The following is a 19197-nucleotide window of genomic DNA, read 5'->3' as shown; positions in this document are numbered from 1 at the left end:
TGGAGGCACAGGTAGGACCCAAATGCAGACTCAAGATGGCCTGAAAGAGGCTGCTTTTATTGCTGTAGGAAACTCAAACACAACAGACAACAAAATAAACTGGAAACTAGGAGCAGGAAGTAGCAAGAAAAACAAGCAATGTGGGACAATGCACGATACACAGTCCTCTGTCGGGATGAGAAACAGGAGGGAAACACAGCTGGAACAGATCTGTGATAATGAGACTGGGAGGAAGCAAAAAATACACTGAACACAGGACAAGCGACTTTCAAAATAAAACAGGAAACAGATTTGTACACAATGAAAAGGCTGGTAATGGACAGATGCAAGGTTATTGATGGTTACACTCTCATGTGTGTATGATGTGATCAGTTTGTTTTATCAAGTTATCTACACAAGGCATTTTGTAGAGGGTAGCAGTTTGTCTTCAAATAACTGCTACCTGCACATTTTGTCTGTTTCTCAAAACAGAATTATGACTTTACTCTTGAAATTTCAACTCTAAGAAAAAGTGAATATTATATGTGGCCCTAATATGACTTTGTAATATAAATAATTTTAGAAAAAACACACAAAAGGACTATATACTAACTAGCTACAGATACAGTTATAGAACAACAGTAGCACTTTCCAAAAAGCTCGGTAATAAAGTGGTAATAGTCGTGTGATCATCTCTAAGTTATTAGCACTTAAGTACCTTTGGTAGTTTCTGTGTAACGAGCAGGAAACAGAGCTGCAACTGCAAACTAGGTTAGTCTAGTTGTCTTGAAATAAACTGACCATTATGTTAGGAGCTGGGATGTTGGGTGTTCTGTTCAGGTGGGCGTGGCCGTGATCCTCAGAGTTCCCCCAACACACCTGCGGTGTATCAGACGCCATCAGCCCGGCTACTTAAGGAGCGGCGTGGCAGATTTCTGCTGTCAGATTATTGATTTAAACTCAAGTAGTAATGAGTCGGGCGTCTTTCGTGTACGACTACGATAATCGAAGTTCGCTTTGCACAGAAAAGGAAAAACTAATTAATGATTATATCTTTTTCTGACAAAGTTGTATTTTTACTCAGTTGTATAAAGCATTTGTATTCTATTTTATCCTATTGTATATTTTATTCTATTTCTTCTACTGTATATAGTATTTTATTTTATTCTATTCTGTACAGTTGTGTACAGTATTTATTCTTATTATATTCTAATTTTTGCCTCATAACTTTTGCACTGTCCACTTCCTGCTGTGACAAAACAAATTTCCCACGTGTGGGACTAATAAAGCTTATCTTATCTTATCTTTGTACACAAATTATAATGGTGCATTTTTTAATAGGACAGCTTTGTTGCTCAATGAACTGCCAATCACATGCTTGCTTTAACATGGTTTTTATTTATTTTTTTCAAAACTTTAAATCATTCAGTATGCAAGTGTTCAGCTCGGTGCTACTTGCTGCAGGAGAGGCTGGATCTTTGGATGGTTAGGGGTCAATCATTAAGGCGGAGCAGGGTGGTGGTGTTGTGCCCCCACCAACCCTGAACTGGACAAGCGAGAGAACATGGGTGGCATCTTATTTTTATGTACTGGACTTTGGAAACATGTGTTCCACTTTCTTTGCTACCTGAAATATTTTTATCATATTATGTATCCAGATATAACTTATGCTGCTATAGAGGGTCCTTGTCAGGGTTTCCTGTGTTTTGCATTTGGGAAAGCAATCCATCAAAGCACAAAGCTGAACTTGTGCTACACCCATAGCCAATGCACAAGAAGCCTCAGTGCCAGTCTCCTCATAGCGACAGCAGCTAAGCTACACACAGTTGGTGAACAGCTGTGCCTGTTAGCCAAAGAGTTCACAGGCATCACATGTGAGGAGAAGGCTGCCAAACAGCTTGGTGACGCTTACCAACGACACAGGTTGGTGATGAACAGGATCCATGACAGATGATAAAAGCGCACACTGAGACTACAGATGTTGCAGATATGGCCAATTTGCTTGTTTATATTGGATATGAACATCAAAGTGCAGCTCGAGAGGACTTTGTTCTGTAAGTCACTTCAGACAAGAACTACAGCTGAACACGTTTCCCAGCTCCTGAGTGCATCCGTTCAAGAGAATTGGCTGGATTGGAAAAGGTGCACTGGAGTCTACATGGATGGTGCTAAAGCCATGACAGGTCGCCACAGCGGAGTAAGCTGAATTTGGCGCCAGAAATGCAGTGGACTCACTGCAGTATCCATGGTGAGGCCCTCGCAGTGAAAAAGACACCTGGAGAACTTAAGGCTGTACTAGACTCAGCTGTGGAAACTGTCAGCTTCATAAAGAGCAGGCCGATGCACTGTTTCATGTGCTCTGATGGGCATGTCCAGCTTCTGCTCCATGCAGAAGAGGGAAGGCCTGTTCTAGGCTTTTTTGAATTGCACAGAGATGATCTTACAGCACACAAGCTTCCCTTATCAGATGTCTTTGAAGACACTGTGTGGCTCAGTCAGCTTACATACTGGTCGGACTGTCTCTGGTTTAAACGAGCGGTCATAAGGGTGGTAAGATGAAGCTGGGGAGGAGCTCTAACCGTCCATGCTGCTCCCTGTGAAGGTGTGCTTGCCAAGACGGCCCTGTGGCCAAACACTCACCTGTTATCAGTAACTAAATGTGTGCACTTGTAACTGATTGGGTTAGAATTGACTGGCCTGGACAGGTAGGCCTCAAAGACTGGAGCAAAAACCTGTTTGAGTGATGTTATAAAAATATGCAGGTTTTTACATCTTACAAAAGGTTTAAACGTCCACAATTTAGACTTTTTAATTGCAGGACTGAAGTGATGTAGCAGGAGCAAAAGCCAAATCAAATTACTGTAATTATTAGGTTACTTTATCACTGCATGTTCCTCTTGTGTTGTCCTCTTACATTGACTCCATCACATAAGAACATTCAGTCACGAGTTTACTTTCCTCGATGCTTCGTTCACTTTATGCTGTTTAACAGGATTTATCATTAGACTCTTTGTGGTTCCACCATCATCTCTTTTTAATTCAAAGAAATACTTCATAACTCTGTTCATCACAATATAACTACATGTTAAAGTCAGATTGTCTGAGGTTAGTGCAGCCTCAGTGTCTCCTGCTCTTCCCACGCAGCACCAACACTGAGGCCTGTTACAATCATTTCATACGTTTTCTGATTTATGTTTGTTACATTTATTCTATTCAGCAGAATTAACTATTTGCAAAATCACATATATTCTGATTCTCAGTTATGAATTACAACATGCTTAATCCATTCATCCATTTGCTTTTTTTGCTTTTTCTTTTTCTTTTTTTTTAGGGTCACAGGGGGGCGGAGCCTATCCCAGCTGTCTTAGCAGTCTCCGGAGTACCCGGAGGGAACCCACACAAACATGGGGAGAACATGCCAACTCCACACAAGGATGGTGGACTTGAACTCAGGACGTTCTAGCTGTGAGGCGACAGTGCTGACCGCTGTGCAGCAAAAATGCTACTGTTATTTCTCTTATTTAAATCATGCATAACAGGCCAGACATGCATTTCTTATGGATGTTAAGTACTTTTACCTTTCTCGGGTGTAATGAGAGCCAATCCCACCTCTTTCAACAGGCTGCCAATAGTTTGCCTTTTTCCCTTTTTTATTTATTTTACAGTGACTTTTACTAAAGGTATTGTTTGTTTCTGTGTTTTCTCTTTGTTTGCTCCTGGTCTGTGGTAGTGTTTGGATTTGTATGTGTATTTGCTGAAACTTATGACTGCACCACTGTACGTCTCGGCCAGCACACTCTTGAAAAAGAGATTAATCTCAAGAGTTTTTCCTTAATAAAGGTTAAATTTAGAGAAAACATTATGACAGATTGAGCTGTTTCATCTTTAAACCACAAAGTATTTGATTATATGTCATTATAGCGCAGTATTATCAGTGTGTCAGTGTAGTTGGATAGAGCTTTTTTTTTAAATAACAACAGAAATAGTAATCTTTATGATTATTTACAGTTACATATATAATTTGGCGTCTGTATGAAAATCAAACCCGTCTTGCTCAGCGCCTCTCAGGTGACTGAAATATTAACTTTAATATATTATGTTGTGTATTTTGACATTTTTCTTCATAGAGTTTGTGTCCAATAAGACAACTGTGTGCAAATATTTCTCATAAACTGCATCAAGCGCCTGTAGATTCTTACAGGGTATTTTTCTGGAGCACTCAGTGCTTTCTGAAACATGCCTAAAAGCTTTCTGCCTAACATCCACAGCAGAGCGTGGTGAACAGAGCATGAGCACATTTAAACACAGTCACTCAGTTAATTAGGTTAGCTCACTGAGTAGCACTGCTCACAGTATGGAAATTACAGAGGATGATATATGTGCACACTTACTCTACATGTACAGTATGCGTGTGGACAGGATCCTTGGATGAGGCATGCATGTGTGTATTACTGTTGTGAGGATGTGTAGATACATAAAACTGCCCCTCAGCAGCTGACAGTTGCTGGGAGTCCCTCCTCTACTGCTTTCCCCTGTAAACAGGCCTTTCATTCAATTACAGCGTGTCACCAGCAGATGGCGCTTTCTTCACAAAAATCTTCCTCGGTATTATCAGACGACTGCTGATTTAGCACTATAGGAGTGAAACAGAATTTACTTGAATGTCACATTATTTTGACAGCTTTTGTTCTTAAACCTCTGTTAAAACATAAAAACATAAAAAAGATGAAGGTTTACAGTTTGATCATTTACACATTTTGTACCACAAACCACCAAAACTGTTTCCAGCAAACAGTTCTTCATTCATTTCAATCTAATGTAATAAACACATTGAATGTTACTTGTTCTTTGTGAATTATGAGCACATCCTTCATTTTTTCTGTTAGTTACAATATTTGTATGTATCTGTGGAACTTCTTTAACCTCTGCTATTGTGCAGAGGTTAAAGTTTGAAGCCAGGAATCTCCCAGTAGTGTGATCTGGACCAGCAGCTTTCCATGTGTTAACTCTGCAAGGAGTTTTCCTCACATCAGCGGAGGTCAGACACAGAACCCGGATGTGTGAGGGGGTTGGACTTCCTCATCACCACGTCATTCTGAGCTTCAAACCGTGCATAGAAGTTGTTCCGTGCGTCTGGTAGGGAGGCGTCACCGCGGCAGGCAGGTGTTGATGGCCTGGATGCCCTGCCACATGCACCACATGTCGCCGCTGCTCTGATGGCTCGAGACAGTTTGTATATAAACCAATGATGTTAGTCCCCCTCAGCACGCACACGCACACACACCAGAAATTGGTTTGTTGCCTCAGGACAATAAAGTGTTTTAAGTGTAACAAAATGTCAGTAAATTCATGAGAAAACAATTAATTGGTTCAAAATTTTTATTTTAACAAACAAGCTGGTTTTCATATGTGTTTAGTAACAATGAAATAATAGACTGCTTTTTATAGCACTTCCTACATTCACACTCCAGTGAAGCAAACTGGGTTCAGGAATACTTTGGCACACAGACCACCAAACACTAACTTTCCCATCAGCAGATGATTTGTTTATGAATGACTTGGCTGTGGCTCAGGTCTGTGCCTGGGCTAATACACCTGTGTGACACCACGCATGACGCATACATCCGTATCTGCAGTTGTACAAGTTTCTGTGTGTCTGTCGGCTCTGCGTGGAACGACATCCTGGCTCCTTACATCACAGTGTCCTCTAAAGACACACACAGACACACACGATCTCCTAACTGTTCTTTAGACATCATTCTGGGATCTTCTCTTACTCGCTGTCACTCTCATCCATTTGACATTCCTCACCAAGGGAGTGACCCGAACTATATCAAACTCTTTCCTCCCTTAAACTGTTCTTGTGCCCATTTTCTGTTTCCACATGAAGCCAACAGCATTCTTGCTTATGTATTCTTGTTGTCCAGGTGTGAGAGTACACAGTGAAGCGCTGTGGGTACAGTATCCTGTGGGTACAGCATCCTGTGGGTACAGCATCCTGTGGGTACAGCATTGGTGAGGATCCAGTGTGGGGGAAGCATGTCTTGAGGCTTCTCGGATGAGAGGTGAAACGTCTTCAAGCAACTTAAAGAAGCCCAGACGCTTTTCTTTCCAAGCTCCTTAGACTACGATGACCTGGAGGACTGAGAACCTTCACAGACATATTAGTTCACTAAGCCACTAAGTTAAGCTTAGCGAACAGAAAGTTCGGATTGGTCCCAGTAGAAACTAGAAACAACAGGTTTCTGTACATGAACCACAGAAGAAACACTGTAGACAAACAGCTTTGCAGTTTAACTAACATCTAACCTTAGTAGAGCTTGACTGTTAGAAAAGCACTTTCTGCTAAGCGATCGTCGTTCTCACTCGGATTCATTCGTTTGTCTTGAAAAGGTGTTTTATTTTTTTCCTGCTTTACCCGCCTTTGACTTCAACACTGTGAATGACCTTCACAAAGCCTGACTAACTATTGCTCACTTAAATGGCACAGTCTGGCATCTTTGGATCCTCTTGGAGCGATTCACGACTGTGTTTTCTATGGAAACTTGTTTATTAAATCCGCGGACATCCCGACCATCAGTCCGCCTGCTCTCTCTGAAAATAACCTTGAAACAAATGTGCCATCAAGATCACAGCGAGGTGTATGAATGTGAATGCGAGACATGTGACGGAGGCAGGTGAGCCTCGCAGGTGATGCTAATCCCCCAAGAAGAGTGAATGCAAACGTCCCCTCGCTCTTACATAAAATCTCAGCGCACTCCACAGGACTTCATTGTGACCTCCTCCCGACTCAACTCTCAGGACGAGGAATGTCGCCGCATTGACGCTGCGTCACGTCCAGTTTGACCAACTGTCAGGCGTGGGTTGCGTAACGGCGTGGAAAACGCCAAGCGGAAGTTCTTAAGCCAGATATGGATTGGTGGGTGGCGCCACTACGCCAGAGCCGTTGGATGGGAGGGCTCCGCACTAAACACGTGACTAATTTGATGCTGCATTCAGGTGGTTGTCATAAAACAATACAAATGTAGCTTCATTCTCTCAAACTAAATGCAGCAGGCGGAAGCTAAAGAGAAGAAGCATCGTCTGTGTGTAACGACAGCACACAGGTAGTCCGGTAGTATACAGACTCTATGGACTGCAGTAGTGAATATAACGTCTGACTCACATGATCACAGGCCGGATTATAAACTACTGCCGTGACGGAGCATCGTGTCGTGGTCGCTTTTGTTTGGTTTCTTATTTCAACTTATCGCCGTTTCTTTGGGTGCTCAACTTAACTTAACTTGTATCCGACGTCAGTGAAGGCAACACAGCTTCCAAAGGCCACCGTGAGACGGCGTCACCCCGAGCGAGAGAGGCCGGTGTTTGTTTGTGGTGCCAGGACAAAATGCTGAATCCGCAGAGGTCTCTGTCGGAGCTCCCGAAGACGTCGACGGCCAGTCAGGTGGAGCGCGTTGTGCTGGTAAGCTGCTCAGCCGTCGCGTATATCGCACCATTGCACTAGCAAACAGCGCTGTGACTGAAAGGCTGCTGGTGCTTCGCACTGACTCGTCTGTTATTGCACAGAGCTGCCCACGGTAGCTGTTAGCCCCGCGCGCTGTCATGTTACTGTGACATTGTGGTTGACGGTCAGTGGGCCCATGGCAACGGCTCACTGACCGTCACCGTGAGAGCGACAGCTGAGCCCGAGCCTTCTGTTTGCTGCTGACTACCGAGGACAAACTGGACCTAAACGTTTTCCCTGCAGGGCGGGGGTCGTACTGTTAAACACGGCATCAACACGCGTGTAAATGTCACAGAGTGTATCTCTACGACAGCAGGAGGGAATGATCTAATATGGCTGTGAACAGATTCAGCCATGTACTGGTAAAACCGTCTGCTTGCCAGTAACAACCAATCACAAGTAAGCTCCCACTGTCACAGCTGGCTGACGGTCCACAGCTGGCTGACGGTCCACAGCTGGCTGACGGTCCACAGCTGGCTGACGGTCCACAGCTGGCCTGTCCTTCAGTAATGAGACGCGCACAGGAACAAAGTCTGAGCTGGACACACGGGGCAGTAACATCACAGCTAATAATGTCAACACTTTTGTGAAAGAACATTAGCAGTGTGGTTTTAATGCTTTCATACAAACCAGTAGGGTGTAAGGTCTACTGTAGCGAGCCTCTGCACTGAGCCCCACTGTGGACACGCGGCACATTACCACTGCTGCTTAGTTCCACGTCACAGCCTGTTGGAGTCATTAGTGTCCAGGATCAGACCGTTTTAAGTGGCTGAACCTGGACCATGAAACAGTGGTCTGTGTGGGGACGTTAAAGAAACAACGGCTCGTTGGCAGAACGGCTTGTCCCCTTGTAGACCGGTGCTCCCCCCAGTGGGCCACACCCCACAGTTTGTTCTAGGGTTCCCTGTGTTCATGTGGATGTTACACCGACATTAATGACTAGGGATGGGTATCGTTTAGGTTTTATCCGATACCGGTGCCAAATCAGTACTTCTGAAACGGTGCCGGTGCTTAAAGAATGGAGAACACAAAATTGGTCCAAAAACCTCTCATGTTCAGCTGGTTTTTTGTAAAAAGATAACAATGTTAGCCTTTTCTGCAGCTATGGGGCATATATGGTATCACTCTTGGCTGGAAGCAGTGCTTAAACAATGGAAAAAACATAAACTTTGTCCAAAAACCTCTCATGTTTAGCTGTTTTCCACTTTTTCTTTTGTCATTTTAGCCTTTTTGGCCAGGGTGAAGGGAGTATCTGGCATCAAACAAGAAGACAGCCGCATGTAGCTATGATGGTGTTTGCTAGTTCACCTTACATGCATTAATGTAATAACGTGGTTAGTCTACTCAACGTAAATTACACTCGAACAACATTAAGCGACTCACACAGAGGAACGGCTGCTGCTGCATCATCATCATCCTCATCATTTCTGCTACACTGGCAGGGCTAGGGGCCAGGACTCTATTCTTCGGGTTTTTGGGGGATGTTGCTCCGGGTCCGATAACTGGCAACCCACCCGACGTGCACGGTGTGAGGTCTCGCAGCAAGCTATCAAATACGGCGCATTTCTGGGCTTTTAAAAAAAGCGCTATGCGTCGCCAGGTGTTTCATCGGATTTGAGGTGTTACCTCCTTTGACAGTATCACAGTATCAGCTTAAAGCACTTGTTGCTGCTGAGTTTGCATCTTTTGCTGTGAAGTACAGCCAGACTTTTTGCCTTGGACATTTTTAATCTGTAGCTCTGCTCTAAAAGAACGTACGTACCTGGCCCCGCCTACTATCCTCGGAAACGTAAAATGATTGGCTAGAAGTGTATCACAGCTCAGGAAAAAAAAGCACCGAAATGTGCGCTGCTTTTCGGTCTGGTTACTACCGTTTATGTCAGAACCGGTGCCATCATGGCACCGGACACTGGTACCCATCCCTATTAATGACACTGCTAGCCAGTTAGCTTTTTAAAACGGGCGTAAATATTCCATTCAAACCCTTCAAGTGCTCAATTTCAGTCTCACATTAGTTGAATTATTTGAAAGAGGCGAGACTACAAAAGGTCAGATAACAGACCTGACCTGACGGCTGCCTGTGTTGCAGCAGAAATCTTCCATAGAGTCAATCAGTCTAATCAGATGAAGTCAAAATACACCTTTATGGGTATTGGACACAATGTTGCAGATTATTAGGTAATCATGTAAATTACTGACATATGAGTAATTTGAAGTCTCGTATAGTTATTGATATGTATTATTGATCAATAATGGGTGGTGGCTGTAGCTCAGGAGGTAGAGCAGGTCACCTACTGATCAGAAGGTTGGAGGTTCGATCCCAGGCTCCTCCACTCTGCATGCCAAATATCCTTGGGCAAGATACTAACCCCAATTTGCTCTCCGATGTATGAATGTGTGTGAGTGTAGTTAGAAAGCACTCAGTACAGAGGTAGTGCTTGTGAGAATGGGAGTGACTGGGTGAATGAGGCATGTTGTATAGAGCGCTTTGAGTACTCCGGGAGAGTAGAAAAGTGCTGTATAAGAATCAGCCCATTTACCATCAATAATAGTAATTGTGTACGCGTGCAGGGCGAGCTGTTATCTTTGTCTCTCACTAACAGGAAACTGGTTCACTGTGTTTGGCAGGAGGAGGAGTTCAACTGGCTGCTTAAAGAAGAAGTGCACGCTGTCTTAAAGCAGCTCCAAGATGTTCTCAAGGTAAACGATGAGCTTTCATGTGTTAGAAATAGTTGCATAATTACGTGGCTGAAATGATACATGAGCTTTACCCATGGAGCTCTTTGCTGGTCACGGTAAGTCTTTGCCAGGCTGACAGCATCTGGCAGGTCACTATGACAGAGCGCTGCTGTTTTAACTGAAAGGCTGGGCAAACACAAGTGTCCTCAGCACCATAAATACACAGTCCTCTAACAGGACTCCACAGCAGAGCAGGAAGAAGCTCTCAGGTCGTTTCAGCACATGAAGAAGTCTCTGCTGTGTTCTTGTCACCAGGAGGCATCCAGACGTTTCTCCATGCCGACACCAGGCTTTGAAAATCAGCTGAAGCAGGAGAACTTCATCCTTGGCAGCTCAACGTAAATGCAGCTCACACTGCCGTACTGTTACCGTGGTAATCATTTGTGACATCACGTTACATGTAGCGCTGTCGGCATTATACGTGATAGGGTCACCTTTCACATCCACTTCCTTCTGTATTTGTTGTCCTGTGATGATTCCAAAGGTAAAAATGTGACTTTTTCCAGCAGCATGGATCAGGTGAAGGGCGTGCTGACTCTGCAGGGGGAGGTGCTGACTCAGGCTGTGAGTGTATGACGTTCTCACCAAGGCTTTTAACGACACTGCTTTAGGCTGAGCATCTTTAATGTTTGACTCTGTCTCAACAGGATATCAACCTGAAGGTTGCAAAGAGCAGCCAAGTGTTGCACTTCCAGTTTAGAGAAGACAAACAGTGGAAACTGCAACAGGTATAGAAAACAGCGCTGCACTTAATACAACACGTAGCTGCTTCTCTGACTTTACAGCTACAGAAGTTTGAGGATGAAACCTTAGAAAACAACGAGAGAGAAGGCAGCTCCTCAGCTCCCCGGTATAACGCTCACCATGAAGCAGCTAACGTGCACAACGTGGTTCACACAGAGCAAAGCAGCAATCTCTTACTGTTTGTCAGAGTGCAGCCAGGCTGAGGCAGAGCGATGTTAGGTCAGATATTAACTACCAATGAAACCAGTCTCACGGCGTTAACGGTCACTGTAACGTTTGTGTGGGCCCTCTGCTAGCACGCGTGTAGTGTGACATCACAGAAGTATTACCTGATGCATCCATGTAACTATAAGACTGTCAGCATGTGTCTGTTCAGAGTTTAATGACAAACGTGAGCAGGACTGTGGTCAGAGGGGCGGGGCCTCTGACCAGGGAGGCCTGACCACATCACAACCAGCGAGCTTCTAACATGACTTTGAATTGAATCAACACTTTGCATTAATTATACCAAACACAGTTTGACATTCAGAGCATTATGAAAATATCACTGAGCCCAAAGCAGCCGAGCTGTGGGCAGGTGTGGGTGGAGGCAGACGCCTCGGTCTACTTTGGAAACGTGACACTGGTCACATGTTGTTCTCATGTTAGGGACATGTTATGCCACGAGCTGAAAACAAAGCAGCAGATTCTTTCACATGTCTGATGTTTGGTAACATCCAGGAGGGGACAGTGGATCCAGTTCTCCTCTCTACATGTTGGTCCCACAGCCAAAGCACTACGTTTGTCTTAATGTCTGAGCTCTGCAGTGATGGAAAGACCCCAAGCAGCACATTGTTTGTAGTTAGGAATAATATCTTTGTCATTGTGAGGCCGTGTTTATTTATTGAAGTTCTCTGTACAGACTTTACCAGTTATTCAGGTCCTGCTTTCATTTGCATGATTATGTTGTCAAACAGAAGATTGCTCCTCTCTGTAGTAGCTCATGGAAAAACCAAGCTGTTAAACATGTTCACAGTTAAAGCTTTACTTATTATCCGTATGAGTAGCTGCACCTGATGACTTACAGGCGACGGTCTGTAAGTCATCAGCTAGTCTATGGCGTTATTTTTGTGCCACTATTCTGAGCGCACGTAAAAAAGGTTTGCAGGTGTAAGTGTTGCATTTTGAGGAGTGAAGAAAATTCATTGCTGCGTGCAGAAAATATATTTCAGCGTTTGCTGTTATCCACACACACACAACAGCAGCCCCTCTCGCTCGCTCAGTTTTTGCACTTGCGCTTGTTCGCAATGTGTTGCTCGCGCTCTCAACATTTCAAACTCCGCCCCTCTGTGTTCCTCCGCCACTGCCTCGTTTGAGTTTTGGACGAAATGGATTCTGGGATATTGCATTTCGTCATTTCGAGCTGATTGGAGACCAAAACAGCCAATCAGATATTTTTGCATCCAAGTCTGTGATTGGCTGGTTTTGTGGCACAAATATAACAGTGTACAGAAAGAGTTGAGCGCACACGGGCAAAAATGTTGAGAGCGCGAGCGACACATTGCGAGCAAGCGCAAGTACAAAAACTGAGCGAGCGAGAGGGGCTGCTGGTGTGTGTGTGTGTGTGTGTGTGTGTGTGTGTGTGTGTGTGTGTGTGTGTGTGTGTGTGTGTGTGTGTGTGTGTGTGTGTGTGTGTGTGTGTGTGTGTGTGTGTGTGTGTGTGTGTGTGGATAACAGCAAACGCTGAAATACATTTTCTGCACGCAGCAATGAATTTTCTTCGCTCAAAATAAATTTCTCCTCAAAATGCAACACTTACACCTGCAAACCTTTTTTACGTGCGCTCAGAATAGTGGCACAAAAATAACGCCATACTAATCTAGCTTTTAAAAGTGAATGCAATGAAGCCGAGAGGTGATGCTGGACAGTTTTCTTCAGGAACTTGTGTTAACATATGACCCCCACCCTTCACTGGTCCTCGTTTCTGTGGCCCATCAGATCCAAGATGCCAGGAACCACGTGAACCAGGCTCTGCAGCTGCTGAGCAGCCGTGACGAGAGCTACCACTTCAAGTCTGGGGCTGAGGTCAACAAGGTGTGTCCCTGTTAGCACAGAGCTGCCACTCTGCTGATGCTGCTGATACTAACATCACGTTTGTGTTCATGCTGCAGCTCATGGATGGAGTGATGCTGCAGCTTACACGAGCTCGAAACCGCCTCACTACCCCGGCCTCCATGACGCTGCCTGAGCTGGCTGCCAGCGGTTTGATGGTAAACACGCTGCACTCAATGATCTTACTGAAGAATAACTGTGTAAAGATGCAGGTTTTAAAGAAAACATGACAGCAAGTTTAGTCAAATCAGGTTCCTCGTGAGAGCAGGGTTTCTCAGGAAGCTGTCCTCCTGTAGGTCAGTGCAGTGTAAACTGTTCCAGCCCTCTGACTCTGGGGGGAGGCTCCCGCTGACAGACGAGGGCGATCTATGGCATCAAAAGCAGTGCTGAAGTGGAACAGTCGCAGTGAGTCATAGTTAGGTCCTGTAAAAAGCCCAGTCTCAGTGCTGGGCTCTGAATCCACAACTGTTCTGTGAAACCAGCGCCCGCAGTCTGGGTTGGCGTTGACTAACCTCGGTCGACACTCACAGGATCAGAGATGAACTTCAGGTAACCTGTAGGAGCTATTTACACCTTTGCTGTCCACACTTTAGACCTGTGTAATGCAGGATATGTTATTAGAGCCACGTGGCAGTAGCCACATCAAATATTACTCGTTATATCGTTACCCAATGAACCTGCTCGGAGCCCATGCTGCTCTGATGTTAGAGGAGAAAGGTTGGAGAAGCACTCATGGAGGTGGTGTGGGTGGAAATAAACTCCACCAGGGCAGAAATACACCAAAGCAATCTGCAGGTGTTCCTGGCTCTGATGATGAATTTTAAAGCAGGACTTGATGAGCTCTGAGTGCTGGCTCAGTGAAGTCACTGCAGAGAAACCCAGCAGAGTAATACTGCTGAAGGTTAAACCTTCCTGTGATGTTTCAGCCTGACTGCCTCACACCGGCCTCTCTTGTTTGATCACCAGAAAATGTTCTCTCCTCCCATACCCGGGGATGTCATGGTCAACTTTTACATCAACTTAAGCAAACTGTGTCTGACTGTGTACCAGCTCCACGTGCTGCCTGCTAACACCACCAAGGTTAGACTCTGTGACACCGTGCACCTGTCTGTGGAGCCGCCCTCTGTCATGTGACCAGTGTTTGTGATCCTTCTCATATCTGCAGAATTTCAAGCCTGCTGGGAGCTCAGTGCTGCACAGCCCTGGAGCGATGTTGTAAGTCCTTCAGTCCTCTGATGAAGCTTGAACATGTTGTAGGAGGTGAAACGTTTACACAAAGAGCCATCAGTGTCATTGCAACTATTCCTGTACATGCTTATTATTAGAAAACCACATATTTCCATTACCAGATGATACAGCCTTATTCTGTTGTGTAATATTACTGAAACCTGGCTCTATGAGTAATATTTAAATATGACTGTGGCCAAATGGCCTCTTACTCAACAGCTGGGCTCCTGCCCCATGATGCTGGCTTGGATGGAAACTGATTTACTATCTAGTTACTGGTAACACACAGTAGTGCTAAAGTGTACATGGTGGACAGTATCTAAGCTCTCTTTACATTTTGCTAACACAGTGAGCTCAACAACAACCGGTTTGAGGTGAGCCATGTTCACAAAGTGGAGTGTGTGGTACCTTGGCTGAGCGACACGCTGGTGTTCTTCACCATATCCCTGCAGCTCTGTCAGCAGCTGAAGGACAAGGTCAGTCCCTCAAACACTCGCACATTATTAATCATGACGTGAGAGACGTGGAGGAGATGGAGCATTCATTCTGGGAGCACGTGCTGTCTGTTCGGCAGTGTTTGGAAGGTTACTTTTAAAATGAACTGTTACTCGCCACACCAACACCAGCTAGATGTTAAAATCTTCATATAAATGAGTAACAGTAGGTGGACATTAGGTAAGGCTGCACTTTTTTTGCAGCGATCTCATATAGAAAACTATCCCACGCGTATATAAAACAGGTCTGCGGCTCCGAACCGTAGTAAAGGGACCTCTGGCTGATACGTCGGGTTCGTGTCAGGCTCGTAGCTGAAAAATAGCTTTACTTTGTTGTGTGGGTCAAGTTTGCAGTGAGAGACAGAGAGAGGCGTTGAAAGGCTGCTCCAACAGAACTTATTGTTTCAGAGGAAAACAGGAACACAGCGTACAGTCGAGTCTTAACAGCTTACTTACAGCTGGGCTCGTCAGGCTCTCTGTTTGGCTGCAGTGGTTATTATTATATTTACATGCTTCCAGCTCCCGTTTCTGCTCCGTGACAGCTCCTACTGTAACACCTGTACTGATTTTTCTGTGCCAGCATGACACCAATGTGACTAAAAATGTTCAAACATGTAAATGAAATATGAACATTTACTCTGAAAACTGAATTAAAAGCTAAAACTGAAATAAAAACAGAAACTAATTAGAAAATATGAACTTTTAGTAACACCACCATTCAGTGTAGCGAGGCTTAGCCTAACCCCTGATGCTGATGGTTCTGGAGCTTTCATGGGGGGCGGGGGGTCTTTTTGTCACGCTTAAGTGTTTCGGATCAAACATACAAAAAGTCAGTTATGATGAAGGGCACGAACACGTCTCCACACCGCTGTAACTAACCTGGGGTGAACCGAGACGTTAGCCAGGGTCACGTGACAGCTGTATGAGCAACGTTGGATAACAAAGACTTTGGGTTTGTTTCATTTACTTTAGAGAAGCAGCCTGAGTCTTTACTGTGGGAACAGCTCGGGATCAAAGAGCTCTGGCTTAAATGATCACAGCACGGTTTGCCTAAACGTGTTTCTACAGTGGCGTGAAGTATTTGACCGTTTGGCAGTTTGTTTCATAAAGTGACCTTTCCTTTTGGTCTAGACAGTTCTTTGTTTTTCACCATTAAATCTGTTACAGTGAGCAGAAAGTGAAAGGAAGTGAAAACTGTTTCATCTTTGACTGAATCCCAGCTGCTTCCTTCCCTGCAGATCTCGGTTTTCTCCAGTTTCTGGAACTACAGACCTTTTTAATCCTGCAGCCCGTCATCCTCCAGGCTCCGCTCGGACTCGCACTTAGCACTCTGTTGTAAAGGAAGTGTTCATTATTTTAGCTATTTGAAATGCAGTGTGATGTCAGAGCGCTAAAGCTCCGCCCCCAGTGATGTTAGCCCAGATAGCAGACAGTCCCGTCAGTGCGTCTCAGTACTGCCGTGTGGATTCATGTCATTTGGTTCCCTTTAATAGAATTATTTATTACCCACACTCACATTCCTGATTGTGTTTGAGTTGTTTTGTAGAACACTAATTTTGTACTAAAAGTACGTTTCTTGTACTTGTTCTGTCCCAGCATGGTGATCGCTTTGAAAGCTTCCTCGTAGTAAAGTCCTGCCCTACTACTGTGGTACTGGTACTGTGGTACTGGTACTGTAGTACTGTGGTACCGTAGTACTGTAGTACTGGTACACAGGTGGACACCACAAGCCTGTGACTGTGTAAAATGCTCAGAGTCAAACAGTCTGCTGCCACTAACAGCATCATCTATTCACTCTGCTGCATAGCATTAACCTCACATGCAGCAGCAGTGCTGCGTGACAGTGCCTGTGCATTACTGTTATGATGCACATGGAAAAGGCAGTTTCAGTGGCTGCCAAGCGCATCATGTTGGAGTGGGAACAGGAGGAGGAATCTGTGATGAAGGTAACAGTTTTCTGTATTTTTGATGGGACCAAGAACGTAAACAAAGGAGGAAGGTCTTTGAAGAAGCTCCTGTTCCGTTTCTCCTGCCGTAGCACCTTTCTAATCTTCCCACAGGAAACAAACCTGCTCCACAGTACGTCGAGGACGGGGCTCTGCTGGAGGCTGTCATCACTGTACCAGGTCGTTTGGGGTGTAATGAGTGGCAGTTTGGACATAGATGTCAGCTGCTCAGCTCATTTTACCTGTCACTAGCTGATTGGCTGACCTGTGTATGTAGATACTGAGATGCTTCTTCACAGAGCTGAGCTCTAATTGATCCTGTTTCCAGTTTTATAAGGTGCACAATCAACAGAGGAAGTGTTGCTCTAGCTCAGCCTCTTCCTCCGAATTATTCCCTCATTCAGTATGTGGGTGTGTGGGACACAGTAAGAATCAAACGTTGTTGTAATGGGTAAAACATCTGTTAGGAGTGATATCACGAACATGCCACAGTCTCCCCCTGTGGTCTGCTTTACAGAGAACCACGCACGGCGTATATTTACACGTGTCATGGCTCCTCCAGTCTGCTTTGGTTCAGATTGTCGCGCAGTCCTGATGTGCTGTGTTTGTCTGCTTCTGCACACCGGCCTGAGCTCAGTACAGATGGCAGCACGTTTGTTTCAGAACAGCAGAAGCTGTAAGAAAACCCGACGAGCAGGATGAGCAGAAACACATTTGTGCAAACTGATGAACACAAACGTGGCTGGAGCAGGGCCCTTCATCCCTCGACCTCACATTCCCTCTTTGTTACTACATGGATTTATTTAAATAAGCTACCTGTGACATCATCTGTTGCTGTTTGTATTCGTCTCGTGTTGATTTTCTTTGAACCAAATACTATTGTAGACATGAACAAATGACTTCTTTCCACTAAGTATTAATGTATTTAAAGATGCCTGTCATGTAAAATGTGGAATGTGTGCAATTAAACTTTCGTCCTGATGAACTCTCTTTGGTGATCTGAAGATGCATGTAATAAAAAAGTCATCACTGAACTTCATTTGTATTATTGGAAATGCAGTGCCACATTGTATTTGTCACATTTCAGGTTGTCAGATTTAATATTAGACAAAGATTCATGCAAAATTCATTTTTGTAATGATGTCCTACATTAGGGGGGGAAAGAGATCCAAACCTACCCGACCCGGTTTGTTTGTTTGTGGTAACACCAGCTGCACCTGATTTGCAATCAGAATTCTGAAACATCCATCAGTTTGTTCCATGAAGCTCAAGTTCATGTACTTGGTTATACAGCAGCACAGTGAGATGAAACACCAGGACCTTTACTTCTGAAAGGCTCAAAACAGACAAAATGATATTGGAGTTGTGCAGTCAAAATCCAGTTGTGATGCCTTGTCATTGCCAAGAATAAATGCTGAGGGAAGCAACAATGGTTGCTGACTGAAGTAGTCGCACTCGAACGTCAAGGAAGGTGGAAGGAAAGCAGATTACGCAGACATGTCAGGTTTCCAGAGGTGAGCAATTTATTTACAGTGAGCTTAATTTAATGTGTAACTTAACAAAACTTCCCCCCAAATCAAGTCACTTAACAACCCTCACCATGGCTCTGGTGACACAGCTCACCTCTGCTCTCTGCTGCATCTGGTAGAGACTGGCTTTAAATAGGGCCATCAATTTCCCTCCAATTGCCCAGCCAGTACCACTCACTCAACTGAGGGATCTAAAACTACACAGATGATCTAAAAACACAAAACCTCTACACACTTCTAACATGCACATTTACACAACTAAATGGCAGTATTAACGAAAAGAAACACATTCAACAAATCCCTTTAAACCTTAACACAAACAAAAGGAAGCATCTCTGTGGACAAAGAAACCCCTCCACTTGGTTTGACCTGCTGATGTCATGTGTGACATCATCAGGACTTTAAAATGAGGAAATGCCAGGTGGGCGTTTCCCCACACCTGACCCTCATGAAGACTGAAAAGACAAAGTATGAACGAATTACTTAATGTGTAACATAATAAAGTATAAAGAAACATGTACTTGAGTATTTGTCTTAATTTGCAGAATGTTTGATTTGCCGGCAACAAAACGCTTCCACAAACAAACCCGGGATAGTGAGTGAAGCAACGTTACATGACAAACAGCAAATCATAGCAAATACATAGAAACAGAATAATGTGCAAAAAAAAAAAAAGGTAAACACATGTGGGACAAATGGAGAGCATTGCAACTGCTCCTCCACTTTGTCACACTGACCAGGAAAAAACAAAGCGAGCAACTTGTGTAAATCAAGGTAAAAAAAACTGTTTCCCCTCCTCGTCAACACTGACGAACCATCGAGGTCTGCAGAATGATCTGACCAATGGCTCAGACGGTTCAGAGTCTCTGAGGTCATAGTGCTGCCGGGACTGCCCTTGACCACCAGCACTGTCGGTGTCAGCGCTGGAACACGACCATGAGGAA

At 44.5% G+C, this 19197-nt stretch overlaps 1 protein-coding gene across 4 annotated transcripts; it reads left to right on the top strand.

Annotated features, from left to right (window-relative positions):
- The first annotated feature begins 6951 nt into the window (after positions 1-6951).
- rogdi (rogdi atypical leucine zipper) lies at positions 6952-17758 on the top strand. 4 transcript variants are annotated; one of them, XM_076882816.1, is made up of 12 exons: positions 6952-7085; positions 7279-7441; positions 10112-10183; positions 10478-10560; positions 10729-10786; positions 10870-10950; positions 12944-13039; positions 13117-13215; positions 14024-14137; positions 14223-14272; positions 14634-14760; positions 16017-17758. In XM_076882816.1, the coding sequence occupies exons 1-12, from the start codon at positions 7027-7029 to the stop codon at positions 16056-16058; spliced, it is 1044 nt and encodes a 347-aa protein (XP_076738931.1). In that variant the 5' UTR covers positions 6952-7026; the 3' UTR covers positions 16059-17758. The 4 variants fall into 4 exon arrangements, with proteins under 4 accessions (XP_076738931.1, XP_076738932.1, XP_076738933.1 ...); XM_076882817.1 differs by having other exon boundaries at positions 6956-7085; positions 10732-10786; XM_076882818.1 differs by having other exon boundaries at positions 6982-7196.
- Positions 17759-19197: the final 1439 nt, after the last annotated feature.

Source organism: Maylandia zebra, linkage group LG4, assembly GCF_041146795.1.
Source record: "Maylandia zebra isolate NMK-2024a linkage group LG4, Mzebra_GT3a, whole genome shotgun sequence".
Lineage (NCBI taxonomy): Eukaryota > Metazoa > Chordata > Actinopteri > Cichliformes > Cichlidae > Maylandia > Maylandia zebra.
Note: the sequence above shows the minus strand (reverse complement) of the source record. Positions and strands in the feature narration are given on the sequence as shown.

What these genes read in the sequence shown, in the direction of transcription:
- rogdi (XM_076882816.1), top strand. Translation starts at nt 7,027, where the DNA reads ATGCAGCAGGCGGAAGCTAAAGAGAAGAAGCATCGTCTGTGTGTAACG. An exon ending in AGCTCCAAGATGTTCTCAAG is followed by an intron (nt 10,184 to 10,477) that starts GTAAACGATGAG and finishes TCTTGTCACCAG; the next exon opens with GAGGCATCCAGACGTTTCTC. An exon ending in TGCCTGCTAACACCACCAAG is followed by an intron (nt 14,138 to 14,222) that starts GTTAGACTCTGT and finishes TCATATCTGCAG; the next exon opens with AATTTCAAGCCTGCTGGGAG.